General features: G+C 38.3%; 1 protein-coding gene across 1 annotated transcript in view; it reads right to left on the bottom strand.

Annotated features, from left to right (window-relative positions):
* Positions 1–22126, bottom strand: part of ATP7A (ATPase copper transporting alpha) — a gene marked incomplete at its 5' end in the record, with an annotated part of 81726 nt that overhangs the window by 31943 nt on the left and 27657 nt on the right. Inside the window, 3 exons of the mRNA XM_039222366.1 lie at positions 464–680; positions 2708–2890; positions 4452–4646. Coding sequence (XP_039078297.1) covers positions 464–680; positions 2708–2890; positions 4452–4646 — 595 coding nt within the window. The remainder of the gene's footprint in view (positions 1–463; positions 681–2707; positions 2891–4451; positions 4647–22126) is intronic.

Genomic DNA, 22126 nt, shown 5'->3' with positions numbered 1-22126 from the left:
TCAGCTAAGGCTAGAATTCATCACTCTATATGGTAGAATAAAGGAGCACAGTTGGGAAATGTTCTCAAGTAACTCAAGTGAAGTAATCAGGCCTGTGGTAAAATTATTTGATAGAAAGAAACCATGATGCCAATTTTTGTTTCTTATCTAACAGTTCAGGATTATAAAGTTAGACGTCTGTTAATATCTGTCCCATAATTGGTACTATGAAGAAAATTAGCTTGCTGGCTCAGTCTGTTAAGCATCTGACTCTTGATTTTGGCTCAGGTCATGATCTCATGGTTCCTGAGATTGAGCCTTGTGTCAGGCTGCCCACTGACACCACAAAGCCTGCTTGGGATTCTCTCTCCCTCTCTCTTTCTCTGCCCCTTCCCCTCTCATGCGCACATGTGCTTTCGCTCTCTCTCTCTCTCTCAAAATAAATAGATAAACTTAAAAATAAAGTAAAATAAAATTAGCTTACTTGAGAGCTGGGCATCAATAATCATGGAAGAGGAAGTTGATGACTGTTCATTATTTGTGCCAATTTGAACCAGGGATGCATTTTTAATGTTATTTTCCTCTATCGTCCAGTTATTCTTATGTAGCAAGCCTTCAATATTGATGACTTTACAGCTAATACCACAGCCTGGCACAACCTGGAAATCTATACACGTACCCAAGGTTTCAGTGTCCAGCTCCTAACAAATAGAAATAGAAGGATTTCTTCTGCAGTTCTAATAATCCAAGGACATCAATAGCATGATCAAAGATTACTGCTGGTTAATTATAAATGTTTAACACATACTACATGTCTGGTTAATTCTAAATGTTTAGAACAAAACCTCAGAATTGTTTAACACCACTCTAAAATTTATACCAAGTTTAGAGGAAGAAAACAGAAGTTTTATCAATATTCTCTGTCCTTTCCAGTAGAAAATTACAAGTTAAATATTTAATTCTATTGTCAAGTCAGATTTTCTATTCAATACAGGGCAAAGGGTAACAAAGAACAGGGCCTTTAGTTACCAGGATGCCTCTCTAGTATGATTCTGTGTCCTTAGTAAGCCAAAGGATTTTGGTGGCCATCATTGTTTCCTGGCTCTTTATATCTTCATCCTCTCTGTGGTTTGGTTTGGGTATAAAGAAGCCAGATCAGCAATAGAAAATTGGTAAAAAGGAAAGAACAAATAAAGAAATGGCAACACCAATGGTAGGAATTGCCACATCATAACTGTAAAACTATGTGAGATAATTTACAAAGAACTTATGCAAATCAATGAAAAAAAGGTAAACAATCCTATGAAAAAATAGGCAAACAATACAAGCAGACAGGTTACAGAAAAAGAAATTCAAATGACCAATGAAAAGATGCTCAACCTTATTCATAATTATGAAAATGCAAAGCCAATGAAAAGATGCTCAACCTTATTCATAATTATGAAAATGCAAAGCAAACCAACAATGAGTAAATACTTTTATTAAATTGGAAAAAATAAAGTCATAACGTGGGGAAATGAGCACTAATAATTTTTGGTCAAAGTATAAACTCATACAACCCTTCATGTGGGTATTGGTAATATTTGTTATGGGGGCACTGGTCATATTCACCAAAATTTAAATGGATGTATTCTTTGACCTAGCAATTGCATTGATAGGCATTTAACATAAATTTGCAAAAGCCAACATGTTAACTGTACATTGTAAGAGACAAAAACCCAATTACACAGTAGAATATAGCCATTAAACATAAGACAGATCTATATGTCTTAACATGGAAAAATTATTTAATAAAATAAAAAAACAGGTACCAAAGATTGGTCACTGTGAACTTTCTATGTAAAATCTAAAAAGTAATAGAGTATGTGAAGTGTATCTGTATAAAGCTGCTACAGTAGTCCCTCCCACCACCTACAGTTTCACTTTCCTTGGTTTCAGTTACCCATGGTCAACTGTGGTCTAGAAGCAGATGATCCTCCTTCTGATATAGCATCAGAAGGCCGATTATAGTATAATGCTGTGTCGTAATACCTACATCATTCACCTCACTTCACCGCATCACATAGGCATTTTATCACCTCACATCATCACAAGAAGGGGGAGTACAGTACAATAAGTGAGAGAGAGAGAGACAACATTCACATAACTTTTATTATATGTTGTTATAATTATTCTATTTTATTGTTGTTAATCTCTTACTGTGACTGATCTATAAATTAAACTTTATCATAGCTATATGCATAGAAGAAAACATGTTATATATATATAGGGTTCAGTACTCTGCAGTTTCAAGCATCCACTCAAGGTCTTGGAACATATCCCCTGCAGATAAGGGGAGATCACTGTATTTTAAAATAATATTAACAGGTTACCACTTATTAAATTTTGGAGAGAGGAATTATGAAAGTAGGCAGGGAATGACGCTTTCCTTTTTCATTATGTAAGTCGCTGAACTATCTGAATTTCCTACCATAAATATACATTCTATTTTAATTTTTTAGTCAAAGGAGTTATCTGTGTAATAAAATTACAGTTAATATCTGTTTTCATCTTTATACTCTTCTGAATGAAGAAACTAAGACATACTGTACAATAAAATGAGAAAATACAAGTCTCTCTAGCCTCCTACCAACTATATATGTAAACTATAGTCAAAAGCCAGTTTGGATTTGGTCTGGGTAATTCCTGTAGAAAACTACTACATTAATCAACAAAAGAAAAATTGTACCTGCTTGCAGTACTTCGTTATAGCTGCTCCTAGAGGGTGTTCACTGTTACTTTCAGCAGTTCCCACAATGGCCAGGATCTTACTGCGTGATAATCTGTTACTTTCCACTAGAACCTTTACTTGATTCACTACAGGGGTTCCATGGGTAATGGTTCCAGTCTTATCAAATACCACTACCTTTACCTGTAAGAAAATTACAATACACTGCAACTATATGACTTAATAATCCTTAATGTCACCTTTCCAGAAATGAGAAAAAGGTTTACTGTGACAGATAAATATTTTGTTTCTTAATATATTGACATTTGACTTAACTGGAGTTAAAGTCTCTTTAGGTGAACAAAACTAAGGAATAATAAGGGAAAAAATACTCTTAGTTAACATCTAATAGCCCTCCCGTGCAAATATTCAACCATACTGTGACTATATGCTAAACAACTAGAAATAATTGTTAAGAGTTGACTGTTAATAAGTAATAAAGAAATAACTCTGTGCCTGCAAGGAAAGAAATGCTTTCAATACTAAAGAATTCTAGAACTGTAGTGACAATCTGGGCAGTAGTCATATAATTATAAGAGAAAGGTAAGTAATTAAGTTGGAAATGAGCACCAGATAAGACCTGCTGGTTTGCTTTGACTCTATTGGGTCCAGATGAGAAACCTGGTCTGGGAATAGACACCTCAGGGAACCAATGAGGGAAACAGCCCAGACAGGGAAAAGGAAGAATCTGGACACAGTCACCCCACAGTAACCTTGGAATATGAACCTTGAAAAATGAATAGCTTGAGGAATCAAGATGAAAAGAGATATGACAACTAAATTCAAAACGTAATTCTGAACCAGAGAAAAAATAGCTATAAAGGTTATTATAGAAACAACTGAGGAAACTGGAAGATGGACTATAGGTTAGATAATAGTATTATATCAATGCTAATTTCTTGATTTTGATCTCTGTACTGTGATTATTTAAGAGAATGTCCTTATTCTTAGGAAAGGAGTCTGATATCTGCAGTGAAGGGTATACAGGGGTTCTTTATACTATTCTTTCTATTCTTCTTTCAATTTGAAATTATATCAAAGTAAATAAAAAATTACTATAAAAACTAATAGACTGTATTGACTAGTTAGGTGAGGTTCCAAATCTGTTCTAAGCTGTGTTCTGTGTTTACTACCTATATGCACCTGTATAATAAGAACATCTTAGAAGGAACACTGCTTTAGTTTAAGTCAAGTAGCCTTGATTGAAATTGTTATGGAAATCCTAATATGATAGAGATGAGGGATAAGATTATATTCCTTAAGGCATGGCTGCAAACTATCAACTAATGGCAAAGGCAAAGAAACTGCAATATAACTATAAGAACTATCTCACAGTGAAGAACACAAACATGGAGTCACATACAAAAATAGCATAATAGACCTGGGCAAATTTTCCTGGGCAAATACCCCTTCAGTTTTCCTGTCCTAAAGACATTTCCGGTCTGAGCTGGAAAAGTTCTCCAAGTTTTCTACATCATGGTCTGCTCTATGACAGTAGGTCTAGAGTAGTTTTTGAGATTGCATAGAACTAAGGTCAATCTAGAACAGAACCAAAAATAACATCTTTCCTATCTCAACCCTCAGGATAGTCTCAGAAGAGACTCAGCTTATGGACCATGTGGAAATAATTTAGGATTCTGTGTCTCAATAGGGGTGCTATTGCCAGTTTGGATGGGACAATTCTTAGTTCTGGGAACTGTCTTACCTTATGAGCCATCTCCAATGGCTCGCCGCCTTTGATTAATATGCCATTTTGAGCACCTACTCCTGTACCCACCATCACAGCAGTTGGAGTGGCTAGTCCCAGTGAACAGGGGCATGCAATGCACAGAACTGTGATAGAGGCTTGGAAAGCAAAGCGTATTATCGTTTCTGTTCGAGAGATACTTCTGTTATATCCCTTTAGAAGAAAGGCATGAATTTTGGTTATTGATCTAGAGCTGTATAAAACAAAAGGAACAAAGCTTAACTCTATTTAAATAAAATCACAATTTTCAAGTCACACATAATCCTACTTAGCTACCAACAGATACATTTTAGTTACTACTAAGAAAACACTCATTTTTTTTCTTGTATGAATAAAAGAAATTGTGATATTACAGGTAAACAAGTCATAGTCCTAAAATTAGGATTTCAATTTTGCTGATTTCAGAGTTACAAACTATGTAGTTATTCTAAAGAACATGAAAGTCAGCTTTTATCCTCCATATTGAGTGTTTTTATTATGGATTTTCAGAAAAGAGCTGTAAACATGGGACCTAATTCTCAGTAAATTTGATCCTGAACACAGAGAAATCTGAATCTGTGTATACTAAGACCATAAATCTGTCTTTCACACTATACTTTAAAGACAATGGAAAAAATCACGCAGCATGCAATGGGAGGTTAATCCCATTTCAGTAAAATTCTTTAGAACATTAACAGTGTGAACTGAGTATAGTGGGTAGTATAGCTCTTAGCAACACTGAATATTTGCTTGTGTGAGTAAATACAATTGACAATGTTAGGGGAAAGCTCCTAAGACCCCCTTAACTCATGAAAAAAATTCCTAAGAGATACACATTCCACAATACTTCCCAGCAATCCTCTTGTTCAATGTGCAATTAACCAATTTGAACCATTTTTAAAAACTTTATCTTATACTAATGACCATATCATGAGGTAGACACATAGTTTTTATGATTCTACCTGTTCTACTTTTTTTTTTACATTTAAATTTTTATCTCAAAACAAAGAACTACAGTAACATTATAATATAAAATCCATTTGGATATATTCAGAACCTGGTCACTGAGAAATGGGAATACTTCCACACTGCATTACTGCCAACCCACTCTTTACTCTTTTTGAGGAGCCACAAGCAAAAGTGCAATTAGAAGTCACATGTTCCAACAAAGCCCCATCCCAGAGTTCTGTGAGTTTTTATCCCAAGGCTGTATGACCAGAGGAACAGTGAGAACTGGTAACTAAAATAATGCCATAGGCAAGTGTTTGACTAAAGGGCCTGAAGTATGTAAGCATCAAGGAGAAAAAGGGAGATCCTGCAATACATGAAAAAGGGAAGAGACTGTAAGTGTCATGGGGTCCAATTTCCAATTATAAAAATACCGGGAAACTAGATGATTCGTGGGGGTACCCTTGACCTGTGGCAAACGTATATCTCTCCATCTCATCTAACTCTCTGAAATGCTCCAGAGTTAGAAGTCTTCAGTTTGTTTCTTATCCCCTTAAAAGAAAGTTGCAATATCCCCCACAACCTCCAACCAGCACTCTCAAGCAGCCACATGTCCTGATATCACACTCTTCTGTCCTATTTCCACTGTCTGGGTCTAGAATGAAGCAGAGTCCTCCACCCTCATTCTCAAGACTTAAGGAGTTCTCAACTCTCCAATAAGGCAAAGTAGCCAGATGAGACTGAACACCAAAGTTTGGGGAAAAAAAGCCACAGATGCAAATTTCACCCAACAGAGGCAGTGTAATATTTATATACAGAGATGATGTTTAACACATTCTATCTAAAGGGGGACTGCAGAAACAGAGGAAAAGAGTTACAAGGTGATAGTGCACATTCCTATTCTCAAGTGTGGGCTACACTGCACATTTACTCATACTATCTCAAATATGTGGGCCCGTAAGGGCATTTGACCTAATACAATGGAAACACGGTAATAAGGGTAATTTCACACGGTAATAGATAAATGAGCAGATAAATAGATAAATAGATAAATGAGATAAAACAACAACACATTTCAAGTAGATAATAATCATTCAGAAAAATCCTCTCCCAGGGTTAGGGTTACAAAATCAAAGTTAGCTATGAACATTCTCTTCTGAATTCTTTTCAAGTTATGACTTGTAACCAAAATAAAAAAAATCTACATCAATAAGAGAAAGGATAATAAGCATATCATCATTTCAATAGATGCAGAAAAAGCATTTGACAAAATACAACATGCATTCATGATAAAAATCCTCAACAAAGCAGATTTGTAGGGAACATATCTCAACATAATGAAGGCCATTTATGAAAAACCCACAGATAATATCCTCAATGGAGAAAACCTGGGAGTTTTCCCCCAAAAGCCATTAACAAGAATGTCCACTCTCACCACTTTCATTCAACATAGTACTAGAAGTTCTAGCCACAGCAATTAGACAACAAAAAGAAAGAAAAGGCATCCAAACTGGTAAGGAAGAAGTAAAATGTTCACAATATGCACATGACATGATATTATATATAGAAAACCCGGAAAGAGTCCACCAAAAAAATTAAATGCTAGAACTGATAAAAAGTCCTATAAAGTTGCAGGATACAAAATCAATCTACAAAAAAACTGCTGTAGTTCTATACACAAATAATGAAGCAGCAGAAAGAGAAATTAAGACAACAATTCCATTTACAATTTCATGAAAATAATGGATACCTAGGAATAAACTTAACCAAAGAGGTAAAAGACCTGTACTCTAAAAATTATAAAACACTGTTGAAAGAAATTGAGGATGACACAAAGAAATGGAAAAACATTGTCGATAAATCTTTAACAAAGCAAGAAGATATATACAATGGAAAGAAGACAGCCTCCTCAACAAATGGTATTGAGAACACTGGACAATTACATGCAAAAGGAGGAAATTGGACCACTTTCTTACAACATACAAAAAATTAAATTCAAAATGGATTAAAGACTTAAATCTGAGACATGAAACCATAAAAATCCTAGAAGAGAACACAGGCAGTAACTTCACTGACATTGGTCATAGCAACTTTTATTTTAGATAGGTCTCCTAAAGCAAGGGAAATCAAAGGAACAATAAGCTATTGGGACTACACCAAAATAGAAAGTTTCTGAACAGTGAAGGAAACAATCAACAGAATTAAAAGGCAAACTCTGGAATGGGAGAAGATATTTGTAAGGATATATCTGATAAAATGTTAGTATCCAAAATCTGTAAAGAACTTATCAAATTCAACACCTAAAAACCAATCCAATTACAAAATGGGCAGAAGACATGAACATACATTTCTCCAAAGAAGACATACATATGGCCAAAAGACACATGAAAAGATGCACATCATCACTTATCATCAGGGAAATGCAAATCAAAACTATAATGAAATATCACCTCATACCGGTCAGAATGGCTAAAATCAACATGAGAAACAACAGATGTTGACGAGGATGTGGAGCAAAAGGAAACCTCTTTTACTGTTGGTGGGAACTGATGTAGCCACTGTGGACAGTACACAGGTTACTCAAAAAGTTAAAAATAAAAGTACCCTATGAACCAGTAATTGCACTACTGGGTATTTACTCAAAGAATACAAAAACAATAATTCAAAGGGTTACATGCACCAGTATGTTTATAGCACCATTATTTACAGTAGGCAAGATATGGAAGCAGCTCCACTGTCCATCAATTGATGAATACATAAAGAAGATGTGGTATATATTTATAATGGACTATTACTCAGCCATAAAAAGGAATAAAATCTTGTCATTTGCAACCACATAGATGGAGCCAGACATTATAATGCTAAGCAAAATAAGTCAGTCAGAGAAAGACAAATATCATATTTGTCTCATATGTGGAATTTCACTCATATTTCACTCATATGTGGAATTTAAGAAACAAAACAAATGAATAAAGGAAAAAAATAGAAAGATACAAGCCTAGAAACAGGCTCTTAACTATATAGAGGGGAGGTGGTTGGGGGGATGGATTAAATAGGTGACAGGGATTAAGGAGTACACATGTCATGATGTGATGTGTGATGGATGGAATTGTTGAATCACTATATGGTACACCTTAAACTAATATAACACTGTTTGTTAACTAACTGGAATTAAAATTAAAACTTAAATTATTTAAATCAACTATTAAAATCTCTTGGAAAAGAAGTCAAGATGGTGGAGAAGCAGGGGGACCCTAAACTTGCCTTGTCCCTCAAACACAGCTACATAAATATCAAATCATTCCAAACAATGAAGAACCTGATCTGAGGGCTGAGAGAACAAAACTGCACATCTACAGGTAGAAAAACAACTATCTCATGGAAGGTTGGATCTGCAGAGGTTGATTTGAGGGAGAATAGAACTGCAGGTGCTATGGAAGGGAGGGAGCCCTGATTAGAGAGAGAGGAGCAAGAGAGTGAGGGCAAGAGTGAAGCAGCAGGCAGGGGACTGCACAAGTAAAATACTTCTCCCAAATCACTAAGAAAAGGAAATCAGCTGACTGCCGATTAGGGAGGTTGGAGACCTGGAAGCAGGCAGCATGGTCTGAAGATCCTGTTGGTCACATGGGTAGAAACAATTCTCCTTCTTGGAGTGCATTTGAGAGTGGTGGCATGGCCTCTCCAGGGATAAAAGAATTAGCAGCGTCAATGTGCTGCCCTGATCTCTAGCATAGGAACAAAGATACTGGCTGAGGGGAGCAAAACCAGGTACTGGCTATGTGCTGCACTTTACCACAAGCTCCAAACTACTGCAAAGCCGTCCAAGAACTTTTATGAGACAAACCAGCAAATGGCACAAGTGCAGTGAGACCCTCCCCCAGGGGATCAGTGCAGGTCTGAATCATGCAGGTCCCTAAAATTTGAAGTTTTAAAACCCAGCTGCATCCCTGATATAAAACACACAAGTACTGTACCTGGCAGGAAGGCAGCTCAGATACAGACAGGGTGGGGGCTCCTGGGTGGCTAAGTCGGTTAAGCGTCCAACTTCGGCTCAGGTCATGATCTCATGGTTCATGGGTTTGAGCCCTGTGTCTGGCTCTGTGCTGACAGCTCAGAGCCTGGAGCCTGCTTCAGATTCTGTGTGTGTCTCTCTCTCTGACCCTCCCCTGCTCACGCTGTCTCTATCTCTCTCAAAACTAAATAAAACATTAAAAAAAAAGATACAGATAGGGTAAAGGCAGAAATCTGACAGAAGCCAGAGACAGAAGAGGAGTGACTGTTTGCTCTTCTGTGAGGGCTACTTGAAGACTGGCCTGAAGGAACTCCCCACTATGGGTAGGAGAGGGCTGTCACCATTCCCTCCTCCCTGGCCCACCCATCAGCACTGACAGACTACGAGCAACACAGGACACCCCAGTGGAGAACAGAGCTGCTTATATCAAGCCCTGTCCCTCTGCACTCTGCAGGTACATCTCCTCTAGGGCAAGTCCTCTTGAATATAAGTGCAGCAGGGCCCTCCCCCAGAAGACCAGCACAAAGCCTTTGCATCCACCACTAAGTCTACTGATTGTAGAGTGCTGCAACACTTCAACTCTATGGGAAATAGGATCTGGCTTCATTTTTTTCCCCTCATCAGGCTTGTTTTAAATTTTTTTAATTACATTTATTTATTTTTGAGAGACAGAGTGAGACACAGCATGAGTGGTGAGGGGCAGAGAGAGGAGACACAGAATCTGAGCCAGGATCCATGCTCTGAGCAAGTATTCAGAACAGAGCCCGATGTGGGGCTCAAACCCACGAACCATGAGATCATGACCTGAGCAGAAGTCAGATTAACCGACTGAGCCATCCAGGCGCCCCATCATAAGTCTTGTTTTAACAAAGAGACCAAAACATACCTGGTCAAAATTTGCAACACAGTAGACAAGGTCCAAACAACCCCCACTGCAAGCAAGGAGAAATTCTGCAGAGGACTGAATACAGGAGCAGCCAAATCACAAGAGCAGATTACATATAGGATGCTTTTATTTTTTTGGACCTCTTCTTAATATAGCCATTTCTCTCAGGAGCAGGAATATAACAGGCTTTCCTAATAATCTCACACACACACACACACACACACACACACATACACACTGGACCTAGAAAAAATGACAAGATGGAGGAATTAACCCCAAAAGAAAGAACAGGAAGAAGTAATAACCAGGTTTTTAATCAATACAGATACAAGTAAGATATCTGAGCCTGAATTTAAAACAATTATAAGGATACCAGCTGGGCTTCAGAAAAGCATAGAAGACACTAGAGAATTCCTTACTGCAAAGATAAAGGAACTAATAACTAGTCAGGCCAAAATCAAAAATGATATACCGAGATGCAAATCTACCTGGATGGTAACAATGAGGATGGACAAAGCAGAGGAACAAATCACTGATATAAAAGATAAAATTAGGGTCGCCTGGGTGGCTCAGTTGGTTAAGCGTCCAATTTCGGCTCAGGTCATGATCTCACGGTTCATGGGTTCGAGCCCCGTGTCGGGCTCTGTGCTGACAGCTAGCTCAGAGCCTAGAGCCTGCTTCCGATTCTGTATCTCCCTCTCTCTCTGACCCTCCCCTGCTCACGCTGTTTCTCTCTCTCTCTCAGAAATAAATAAAACATTTTAAAAATTTTTTTTGAAGAAAAAAAGATAAAATTATTAAAAATCACAAAGCTGAAAAGGGGGGGGAGAGAATGGTACTGGATAAAAAATGCAGACTTAGGGAATTCAACCACTCCATAAAGCATAATAAAATTTATATCATAGGAGTCCTAAAAGAAGAAGAGAGAGAAAAAGTGGCAAAATGTTTATTTGAGCAAGTTACAGCTGAAAACTTCCTTGATCTGGGGAAAGAAACAGACGTCAAAATCATGAAGCACAGAGAACTCCCATTAAACTCAACAAAAAAGCCAGTCATCAATCAAGACATATCTTAGTCAAATTTACAAAATACACAGACAAGGAAAGAATCCTGAAAACAAAAGGAAAAAAGTCATTAATCTAAAGGGAAGACAGATCAGGTTCACAGCAGATCTCTCCACAGAAACTTAGCAGGCCAGAATGGAGTGACAAGATATATTCAACACGCTGAATGGAAACAATACGTAGCCAAGAATACTGTATCTGAGAAGGCTGTCATTCAAAGTAGAAGAATAGATAAAGAGTTTCCCAGACAAACACAAACGAAAAGATCTCATGACCACTAAACCAGCCCAGCAAGAAATATTAAAGGGGGAAAAAAAGACCAAATGCAACAACGACTAGAAAAGAATAGAGAACATCACCAGAAACACCAACTTTACAGGTAACACAATGGCACTAAATTCATATATACCCAAATCACTCTGAATATAAATGGACTAAATGCTCCAATAAAAAGACAGTGTATCAGAATGGATAAAAAACAAGACCCATCTATATGCTGCCTATGAGACTCGTTTTATACTTAAAGACACCTGCAGATTGAATGTTAGAGGATACAAAACCACCAATCATGCTAATTTACATCAAAAGAAATATTTTTTTAATTTATTTTTTTAATGTTTTATTTATTTCTAGGAGAGAGAGAGACACACAGCGTGAGCAGGGGAGGGTCAGAGAGACAGAGGGAGTCACAGACTGAAACAGGCTCCAGGCTCTGTGCTGGCAGTCAGCACAGAGCCCGACGCGGGGCTCGAACCCACGAACCGCGAGATCATGACCTAAGCGAAAGTCAGACGCTTAACCGACTAAGCCACCCAGGCGCCCCTACATCAAAAGAAATCTTGAGTAGCTATACTTATATCAGACAAACCAGATTTTTAAACCAAAGATTATAACAAGAGATGAAGAAGGCCCATTATATCATAATTAATAGCTCTATCAATCAAGAATATCTAAAAATTATAAGTATGACCCCTAGTTGACAACACCTAAATATAGAAATCAATTAATAACAAACATAAAGAAACTCAGTGATAATAATACAGTAATAGTAGGGTTCATTAACACCCGACTTACAGCCATGACAGATCATCTAAGCAGAAAATTAACAAGGAAACAATGGCTTTGAATGACACAATGGACCAATGGACATAACAGACATATTCAGATCATTTCATCTTAAAGTAGCAGAATACATATTCTTTTTGAGTGCACATGGAACATTCTCCAGATCACATGCACTGGGTCACAAATGAGCCTTCCACAAGTACAAAAAGACTGAAATCATACCATGCATGGTTTCCAACCACAATGCTATGAAACTTGAAGTCAAAAACAAGATAAAAATTGGAAAGACAACATGTAAATGGAGGTTAAAGGACATCATATTAAAGAATTAATGGGTTAACTAGGAAATTAAAGAAGAAATTTAAAAAATACATGGAAGCAAATGAAAATGAAAACAAAACAGTCCAAAACCTTTGGGATACAGCAAAGGCAGTACTATGAGGAAAGTATATTGCAATACAAGCCTATATCAAGAAGAAAAGTCTTAAATAAACCAACCTACTCTTACACCTAAAAGAGCTAGCAAACCACACACACACACACACACACACACACACACAAACACACACAAACAATAAATGAAGCCTAAAGCCAGCAGAAGGGAAATAATAAAGATTAGGCCAGAAATAAATGATATAGAAACAAAAGAAATCAGTAGAACAGATCAAAGAAACTAAAAGCTGGTTCACTGAAAGAATTAATAAAACTGATAACCCCCAGCAAGGCTTATCGATAAGAAAAGAGAGGGTACCTGGGTGGTTTAGTCAGTTAAGCATCTGACTTCAACTCAGGTCATTATCTCATGATGCATGAGTTCAAGTCCTGCATTGGGTGAGCCCTAGCCCCACTTCAGGTGAGCTCAAGCCCTGCTTTAGTGAGCCCTGCTTCTCTCTCTCTCTCTCTCTCTCTCTCTGCTCCTCACTCTCTCTCAAAGAAAAGAAAGGACCCACATAAATAAAATCACTAATGAAAAAGGAAATCACATTCAACACTACATTAATATAAGCCATTATAAGAGACTATCTTGAAAACTTATATGCCAACAAATGTGGCAATCTGGATGAAATGGACACATTTCTTTAAAAAAATACAAAGTAAGAAAACTAAAACAGGAAGAAATAGAAAATTTGAACAGACTTATTACCAGGAAACAAAGAAATTCAATCAGTAATCAAAATTCTCCCAACAAACAAAAGTCCAGGACCAGATGAATTCCCACAAGAATTCTACCAGACATTTAATTTCTTTTTTGTTTTTTTTTTAATTTCATTTTGAGCCAGAGAGAGACAGAGCATGAGTGGGGGAGGGGCAGAGAGAGAGGGAGACACAGACTCTGAAACAGTCTCCAGGCTCTGAGCTAGCTGTCAGCACAGAGCTTGACACAGGGCTTGAACCCATGAACCATGAGACTGTGACCTGAGCCGACGTCAGATGCTTAACCGACTGAGCCACCCAGGCGCCCCTCTACCAGAAATTTAAAGAAGAGTTAAAACCTATTCTTCTCAAACTGTTCCAAAAAATAGAAATAAAAGGAAAACTTCCAATCTCATTCTATGAAGCCAGCATTACCATGATTCCAAAACCAGACAAAAACACCACTAAAAAGAGACTTACAGGCCAATATCCCTAATGAACATGGATGCAAAAATTCTTAACAGGATACTAGCAAACTGAATCCAATAGTACATTAAAAGTATTATTCATCGTGATCACCATAGGATTTATTCCCAGACTGCAGGGATTATTCAATATTCAATCAATGTGATATACCACATCCATAAAAGAAAGGATAAAAACCACATGATCCCCTCAAAAGATGCAGAAAAAGCATGTGACAAAATACAGCATCTATTCTTGATAAAAGCCCCCAACAAAGTAGGGATAGATGCGACATACCTCAATATCATAAAGGCCACATATGAAAGACCCACAGTTGGTATCATCCTCAATGGGGAAAAACTGAAGCTTATGTCTACGGTCAGAAACAAGACAGGGATGTCCACTCCCACCATTACTATTTAACATACTTTGGAAGTCTTTGCCTCAGCAATCAGACAACAAAAAGAAATAAAAGACATCCAAATTGACAAGGAAAAAGCCAAACTTTCACCACTCACAGATGACATGATATTCTATGTAGAAAACTGAAACACTCCATCAAAAAAATGTTAGAACTGACACATGAATTCAGCAAAGTTGTAGAACATAAAATCAATGTTTAGAAATCTTGCATTTCTGTACACCAATAACGAAGCAGCAGAAACAGAAATGAGGACTCAATCCCATTGACAACTGCACCAAAAACCCTAAGATAACTAGGAATAAACCTAACAGAAAGGTAAAATATCTATACTCTGAAAACTATAGAACACTTATAAAAGAAATTGAAGAGGACACGAAGAAATGGAAAAGCATTCCATGCTCTTGATTGGAAAAACATTGTTAAAATGTCTATGATACACAAAGCAATCTTCATAATTAATGCAATTCCAATCAAAATTGCACCAGCATTCTTTTCAAAGCTAGAACAAATAATCCAAAAATGTATATGGAACCACATAAAAACCCAGATAGCCAAACCAATCTTGAAAAAGAAAAGCAAAACTGGAGGCATCAGAATTCTGAACTTCAAGTTATATTACAAAGATGTAGAGGATGGGCTAAATAGGTAATGGGCCTAGGAAGGCACTTGTTATGATGAGCACTCGGTACTATATGTAAGTGATGAATCACTATATTCTCCTCTTGAAAACAATATTATACTATATGGTAACTAACTAGAATTTAAGTAAAAATGGGATTATTTATAAAAAATAAAATGAATAAAATAATATCTCTTAAAAAACAAATTGGAGAAATACTAAACCTCTAAAAAATACCAGTAGTTTCACATGCTCATCCAGAGGGCTCTACCACTAGACAGGTGGTAAAAGTGCTTAAAAAAAAGTGAGTCTTGAAGACGGCGGAGAAGTAGGGAGCTCCGTACATTGCACTCGCCCCCATATCTCACACAGAAAAGATCTGAAGCCATAGGAAACCTTACAGAATTGAAGAGATTGGGATAAAAACAACACAGAATCCACTGAGAAAGCCATCTAACGTGAGTGCGAACTGGGGAAGATAAAATCAGGCTGGGATCAGAGACTCAGAGAGACCGGGGCAATCCCCCTCTGCGGGGAGTGAGAGGGGAAAGAGAGAGGCCAAAACTACTCAAGACACAGTCCCTGTTGCTGGGTAACAGAAAAACCTCTGCTCGGGACACAGAAGGACAGTGCGCGCCAAATTCCCGCGCGCCAACTCGTCCTGGAGGGGCCACGCACCGACCACTCCTTTGTACTCCTGGCTCGGCTGGACCCCTAGAGGGGAGGCGAAGGGCTTAAAACTGGGAGATTTGCCCGCGAGATCATGTTTCGGATGATGAGATACAGAGGGTCCCGGTTTCCCCTTCTCCAGCAGACCCAAGGCACCCCCCAGCAAACCCCCGACCTTGCTCCCCAAGCAGACCTGGAAGAGAAGGGAGCAGCAGCTTCTGTCTCAATCTCCAGGGCTAGGCAAGAGCCTTGGAATTGCCCTGAGGGGATCGCCTGCAAGGTTGTGGCTACCACAATTTCAGTGGGGCGCGAGGACTGGGATTTGGAAACGAGGCCTGGCCTCGGTTAAAGAGCACGACCCACTCTGGCTGCGCCCCCAGCACGGGCAGTTTACACACCCAAAAATGTGAGGTGCAGCGCTTGGTTCAAGAAGGGACTGGGGCGTTGCCACTCTCCTCCCCACAACCGCCAAGGCAGAACTCCCACCTGACACAATGGATCAAAACACGCCCATCACTGCTAGAGAGCTGCACTCTTTTTTTTTTTTTTCCCTCTTTTTTCCGGAACACTGACCTGATTAATACTGGTAACCGGCTTGCTTAAACAGTCACATTTTGTCCATTCTGTAGATGTAAATTCTACACCTACCTACCTTTTCATCTCTTTTTCTCAGGAGTGATTAGACTATATAGGTTCTCTGGATAACACCAGCGTCCTTCTCTCAACTATGCAACCATATTCCACCCATTAGCTCTTTGAAAAAAAGCTTCTTATCCCTTCTGCCTGTTCATTCTACTTCCAATTTTGCCTCATCCCTGCCCATCTTCTCTCTCTTTCTCTATGCTCTTCAACCAGCACTGCATACACATGGCTATTTAATTGTAGCTGAGAAATCCGGTTATATGCTTTAAACCGTTCTTTGTCCATCGGTTTTCTTCTTTTTTCCTTTTCTTTTCTTCCTTTTGACTTTTTCATGTATTTTTTATTTTCTATTATTCGCCTTCCCTCCTCCGACTTATCTCTTAACTTTTTTGTTTTCCCTCTCGGTTTGCATGTTAGTTGGATTTGTCTCTGCGTTTGTGTGCCTCTACTCCCTGTGTGTTTATCTGTCTGTTTTCTTCTCCAGGGCTACCTCAAGGAACAGGCCAAAGTACACAAGGTGGAGAGTCCCAAATATCACTACGAGTAGGAAAATAAAATAACCAAGGTCGCAACGAGAGACCAAGAGATACCATTCAAAAAACACTCTCTGAAAGGATAGGCCCTGGACAGTCAAAGAGTCTTCTTGGGTACAGCAGTGCTCACAGGTGCAGAGAGCATAACAAGTCTTTAAAACTAACAAGCGATAGAAAGCTAACCAAAATGATGAAACATAAGAGCTCTCCTCCATAGAAATTCCAAGAAGAATTAACAGCTAAAGAACTGCTCAAAACAGATATAAGCAGCATAAATGAACAAGATTTTAGAACAATAATCATAAAATTAATGGCTGGGCTTGAAAAAAGCATAGAGGACATCAAAGAAACTATGGCTACAAACAACATGGAGCATAAAAATAGGCATGATGAATTAAAAAATGTGATAAATGAGATGCATAATAAAACGGAGGCATCCAATGCACGGATTGAAGAGGCAGAAAGGAGAATAAGTGATTTAGAAGACATCATTATAGATAAAGAAGAAACTGAGAAAAAGAGAGACAAACTGATCCAAAAACATGAAAGAAGAGTTTGAGACCTCAGCGATACGGTCAAACGCAACAATATCCGTATTGTAGGAATCCCAGAAGAGGATGAGAGAGAGAAAGATGCGGAAGGAGTCCTGGAACAAATTATAGCAGAGAACTTCCCCAACCTGGAGAGGGAAGTAGACGTTGAAATGAAAGGCACGGAGAACTCCCCACAGACGTAATTTGAATCGATCCTCTGCACGGCATATCATAGTAAAAATGGCAAAATACAAGGACAAAGAGAGAATTTTGAAAGCAGCTAGGGAGAAAAGGGCCCTAACATACAAAGGCAAACCTATCAGAGTGGTGACAGATCTACCTACTGAAACGTGGCAGGCCAGAAAGGAAGGGCAGGAGATCTTCAATGTGATGAACAGAAAAAATATACAGCCAAGAATCCTCTATACAGCAAACCAGTCATTCAAAATAGAAGGAGAGATAAAAGTCTTTCCAAATAAACAGAAATTGAAAGAATTTGCCACCACGATGCCAGCCCTACAAGAAATCCTGAGGGGGACTCTCTGAGGGAAGTGTTGCAAGGAACGAAGATCCCAGAGACACCACTACAAGCATGAATCCCACAAAGGACACAAAGACTCTAAACCCACATATTTCAATAATAACAATGAATGTAAATGGGATGAATGCTCCAATCAAAAGACATAGGGTAGCAGAATGGATAAAAAAACAAAATCCATCCATTTGCAGTCTACAAGAAACTCATTTAGACTGGAGGAAACCTTCAGATTAAAAGTAAGGGGATGGAGAAATATCTATCATGCTACTGGAAATCGAAAGAAAGCTGGACTAGCTATACTTATATCAGACAAACCGGACTTTAAATTAAAGACAATAACAAGGGATGAAGAAGGGCACTATATAATAATTATAGGGTCTATCCACCAGGAAGAACTAACAATCATAAATGTTTACGCACCGAATATGGGAGCACCTAAATATTTAAAACAATTAATCACAAACAGAAACAACCTTATAGATAAGAATGTACTAATAGCAGGGGACTTTAATACTCTGCTTACAGCAATGGATCGATCAACCAGACAAAAAATCACTAAAGAAACAATGGACTTGAATGACACAATGGACCAGATGGATCTGACATATATATTTAGAACTCTACATCCTGAGGCCAAGGAATTTACTTTCTTCTCAAGTGCGCATGGCACATTCTCCAAGATAGATCACATACTGGGACATAAAGCAGCCCTCAATAAATATAAAAGAATTGAGATCATAACATGCACACTTTCAGATCATAATTCTTTGAAACTTGAAGTCAATCACAGGAAGAAGTCTGGAAAACCTCCAAAAACATGGAGGTGAAAGAACACCCTACTAAAGAATGAATGGGCCCATCAGGCAATTAGAGAAGAAATTTAAAAATATATGGAAACAAATGAAAATGAAACACAACAATCCAAACTCTATGGGATGTGGCAAAGGCAGTCCTAGTTGGGAAGTACATTGCACTCCAGGTCTATTTCAAGATATTAGAAAAGTGCAAGTCCAAAATCTAACAGTTCACCTAAAGGAACTAGAGGCAGAGCAACAAGAATGCCTTAAACCCAGTAGAGAATAAAAATAGTAAAATTCAGAGCAGAAATAAACAACATAGAGACCAAAGAAACAATTGAACAGATCAATGAAACCAAGAGTTGGTTTTTTGAAAAAATAAACAAAATTGACAAATCTCTAGCCAGGCTTCTCAAAAAGAAAAGAGAGAGCACCCAAATGACAAAATCATGAATGAAAATGGACTGATTACAACCAACCCCTGAGAAATACAAGCAATTATCAGGGAATCGTATGAAAAATTATATGCCAACAAATTGGACAACTTAGAAGAAATGGACACATTCCTAAACACACACTCACTACCAAAATTCACACGGGAAGAAATAGAAAATCTGAACAGACCCATAACTAGTGAAGAAACTGAATCAGTTATCAAAAATCTCCCAACAAATAAGAACCCTCAACCTGATGGCTTTCCTGGGGAATTCTACCAGACATTTAATACAGAATTAATACCAATTCTTCTCAAGCTATTCCTAAAAATAGAAATCGAATGAAAACTCCCTGACTCATTTTATGAAGCTAGTATTACTTTGATTCCCAAGCCAGACAGAGATCCAGCAAAAAAAGAGAACTACAGGCCAATATCCTTGATGAATACGGATGCAAAAATCCTCAACAAGATACTTGCAAATCGAATCCAACAGCACATAAAATGAATTATCCACCAGGATCAAGTGGGATTCATTCTTGGGTTACAGGGCTGGTTCAATATATGCAAATCAATCAATGTGATACATCACATCAACAAAAGAAAAGATAAAAGCCATATGATCCTGTCAAGAGATACAGAAAAAGCATTTGACAAAATACAGCATCCCTTCTTAATAAAGACCCTTGAGAAAGTCGGGATAGAAGGAACTTACTTAAACATCATAAAAACCATCTATGAGAAGCCCTCAGCTAACACCATCCTCAACAGTGAAAAACTGAGAGCTTTCCCCTGAGATCAGGAACACGATAGGGATGTCCACTCTCACCACTGCTGTTTAACATAGTGCTGGAAGTCCTAGCATCAGCCATCAGACAACAAAAGGAAATCAAAGGCATCAGAATTGGCAAAGAAGAAGTCAAACTTTCACTTTTTGCAGACGACATGATACTCTACATAGAAACCCTGACAGACTCCACCAGAATCCTACTAGAACTGATCCAAGAATTCATCAAAGTTGCAGGGTACAAAATCAACATACAGAAATCAGCTGCATTTTTATATACCAACAATGAAGAAACAGAAAGAGAAATCAAGAAACTGATCCCATTCACAATTGTACAAAAAACCATAAAATAACTAGGAATAAACCTAACCAAGGATACAAGATCTGTATGATGAAAACTATAGAAAAGTTATGAAGGAAATTGAAGAAGACACAAAGAAATGGAAAAACATTTCATGCACATGGATTGGAAGAATAAATATAGTAAAAATGTTATTACTACCCAAAGCAATCTACACATTCAATGCAATCCCAATCGAATTTGCAGCAGCATACTTCTCAAAACTAGAACAAACTATCCAAAAATTTGTATGGAACCACAAAAGACCCCAAATAGCCAAAGTAATACTGAAGAATAAAACCAAAATGGGAGGTATCACCATCCCAGACTTTAGCCTCTACTACAAAGCTGTCATCATCAAGACAGAATGGTATTGGCACAAAAACAGACACATAGACCAATGGAATAGAATTGAGAACCCAGAGCTGGACCCAAAGGTATACAGCCAACTAATCTTTGACAAAACAGGAAGGAGTATCCAATGGAAAAAAACACAGCCTCTTTAACAGATGGTGTTGGGAGACTGGACAGCAACATGCAGAAGAATGAAACGAGGTCATTTTCTCACACAATACATAAAAATAAACTCAAAATGGATAAAGGACCTGAACGTGAGACAGGAAACCATCAAAACTCTAGAGGAGAAAGCAGGAAAGAACATCCTTGACCTCCACCGCAGCAACTTCTTACTTGACACATCCCCAAAAGCAAGGGAATTAAGAGCAAAAATAAACTATTGGGACCTCATCAAGATTAAAAGCTTCTGCACCCCAAAGGAAACAGTCCATAAAACTAAGAGGCAACCAACGGAATGGGAAAAGATAGTTGCAAATGACATATCAGACAAAGGGTTAATATCCAAAATCTATAAGGAACTCACCAAACTCCACACCCGAAAAACAAACAACCCAGTAAAGAAATGGGCAGAAGATATTAACAGACACTTCTCCAAAGAGGACATCCAGATGGCCAACAAACATACGAAATGATGCTCAGCACCCTCCTCATCAGGGAAATACACATCAAAACCACACTGAGATACCACCTCACGCCAATCTGAGTGGCTAAAATGAGCAAATCAGAGAACTCTAGATGCTGGCGAGGATGTGGAGAAATGGGCACCCTCCTACACTGTTGGTGGGAATACAAACTGGTGCAGCCCCTCTGGAAAACAGTGTGGAGGTTCCTCAAAAAATTAACAATAGAACTCCCCTATGACCTAGCAATAGCACTGCTAGGAATCTACCCAAGAGATACAGGAGTGATGATGCATAGGGGCACATGGACCCCAATGTTCATAGCAGTACTCTCAACAGTAGTCAAAACATGGAAAGAGCCTAAGTGTCCATCAACGGACGAATGGATCAAGAAGATGTGGTTTATCTATACCATGGAATACTACATGGCAATGAGAAAGAATGAAATCTGGCCTTGTGTAGCAACATGGATGGACCTTGAGGGTGTTATGCTGAGCGAAATAGGTCAGGCAGAGAAGGACAAATATCATATGTTTGCATGTATAGGAGGATTAGGAGGAACTTAACAGAGGACCATGGGGGAGAATAAAGGGGTAAATAGTGGGGGAGAGGGAGAGAGGCAAACCATGAGAGACTCTTGAATGCTGAGAAACAAACTGAGGGCAAATGGGGGTGGGGGAGAGGGGAAGGGGGGTGATGGGCATGGAGGAGGGCAGTTGTGGGGATGAGCACTGGGTGTTATATGGAAACCAACTTGACAGTAAACTATTTGTAAAAATAAATAAATA

The sequence above is a fragment of the Hyaena hyaena genome, unplaced genomic scaffold (genome assembly GCF_003009895.1).
Source record: "Hyaena hyaena isolate Hyena2069 unplaced genomic scaffold, ASM300989v1 scaffold_1157, whole genome shotgun sequence".
Lineage (NCBI taxonomy): Eukaryota > Metazoa > Chordata > Mammalia > Carnivora > Hyaenidae > Hyaena > Hyaena hyaena.
The sequence above is the reverse complement of the archived record's forward strand: the minus strand, read 5'-3'. Positions and strand labels throughout refer to the sequence as shown.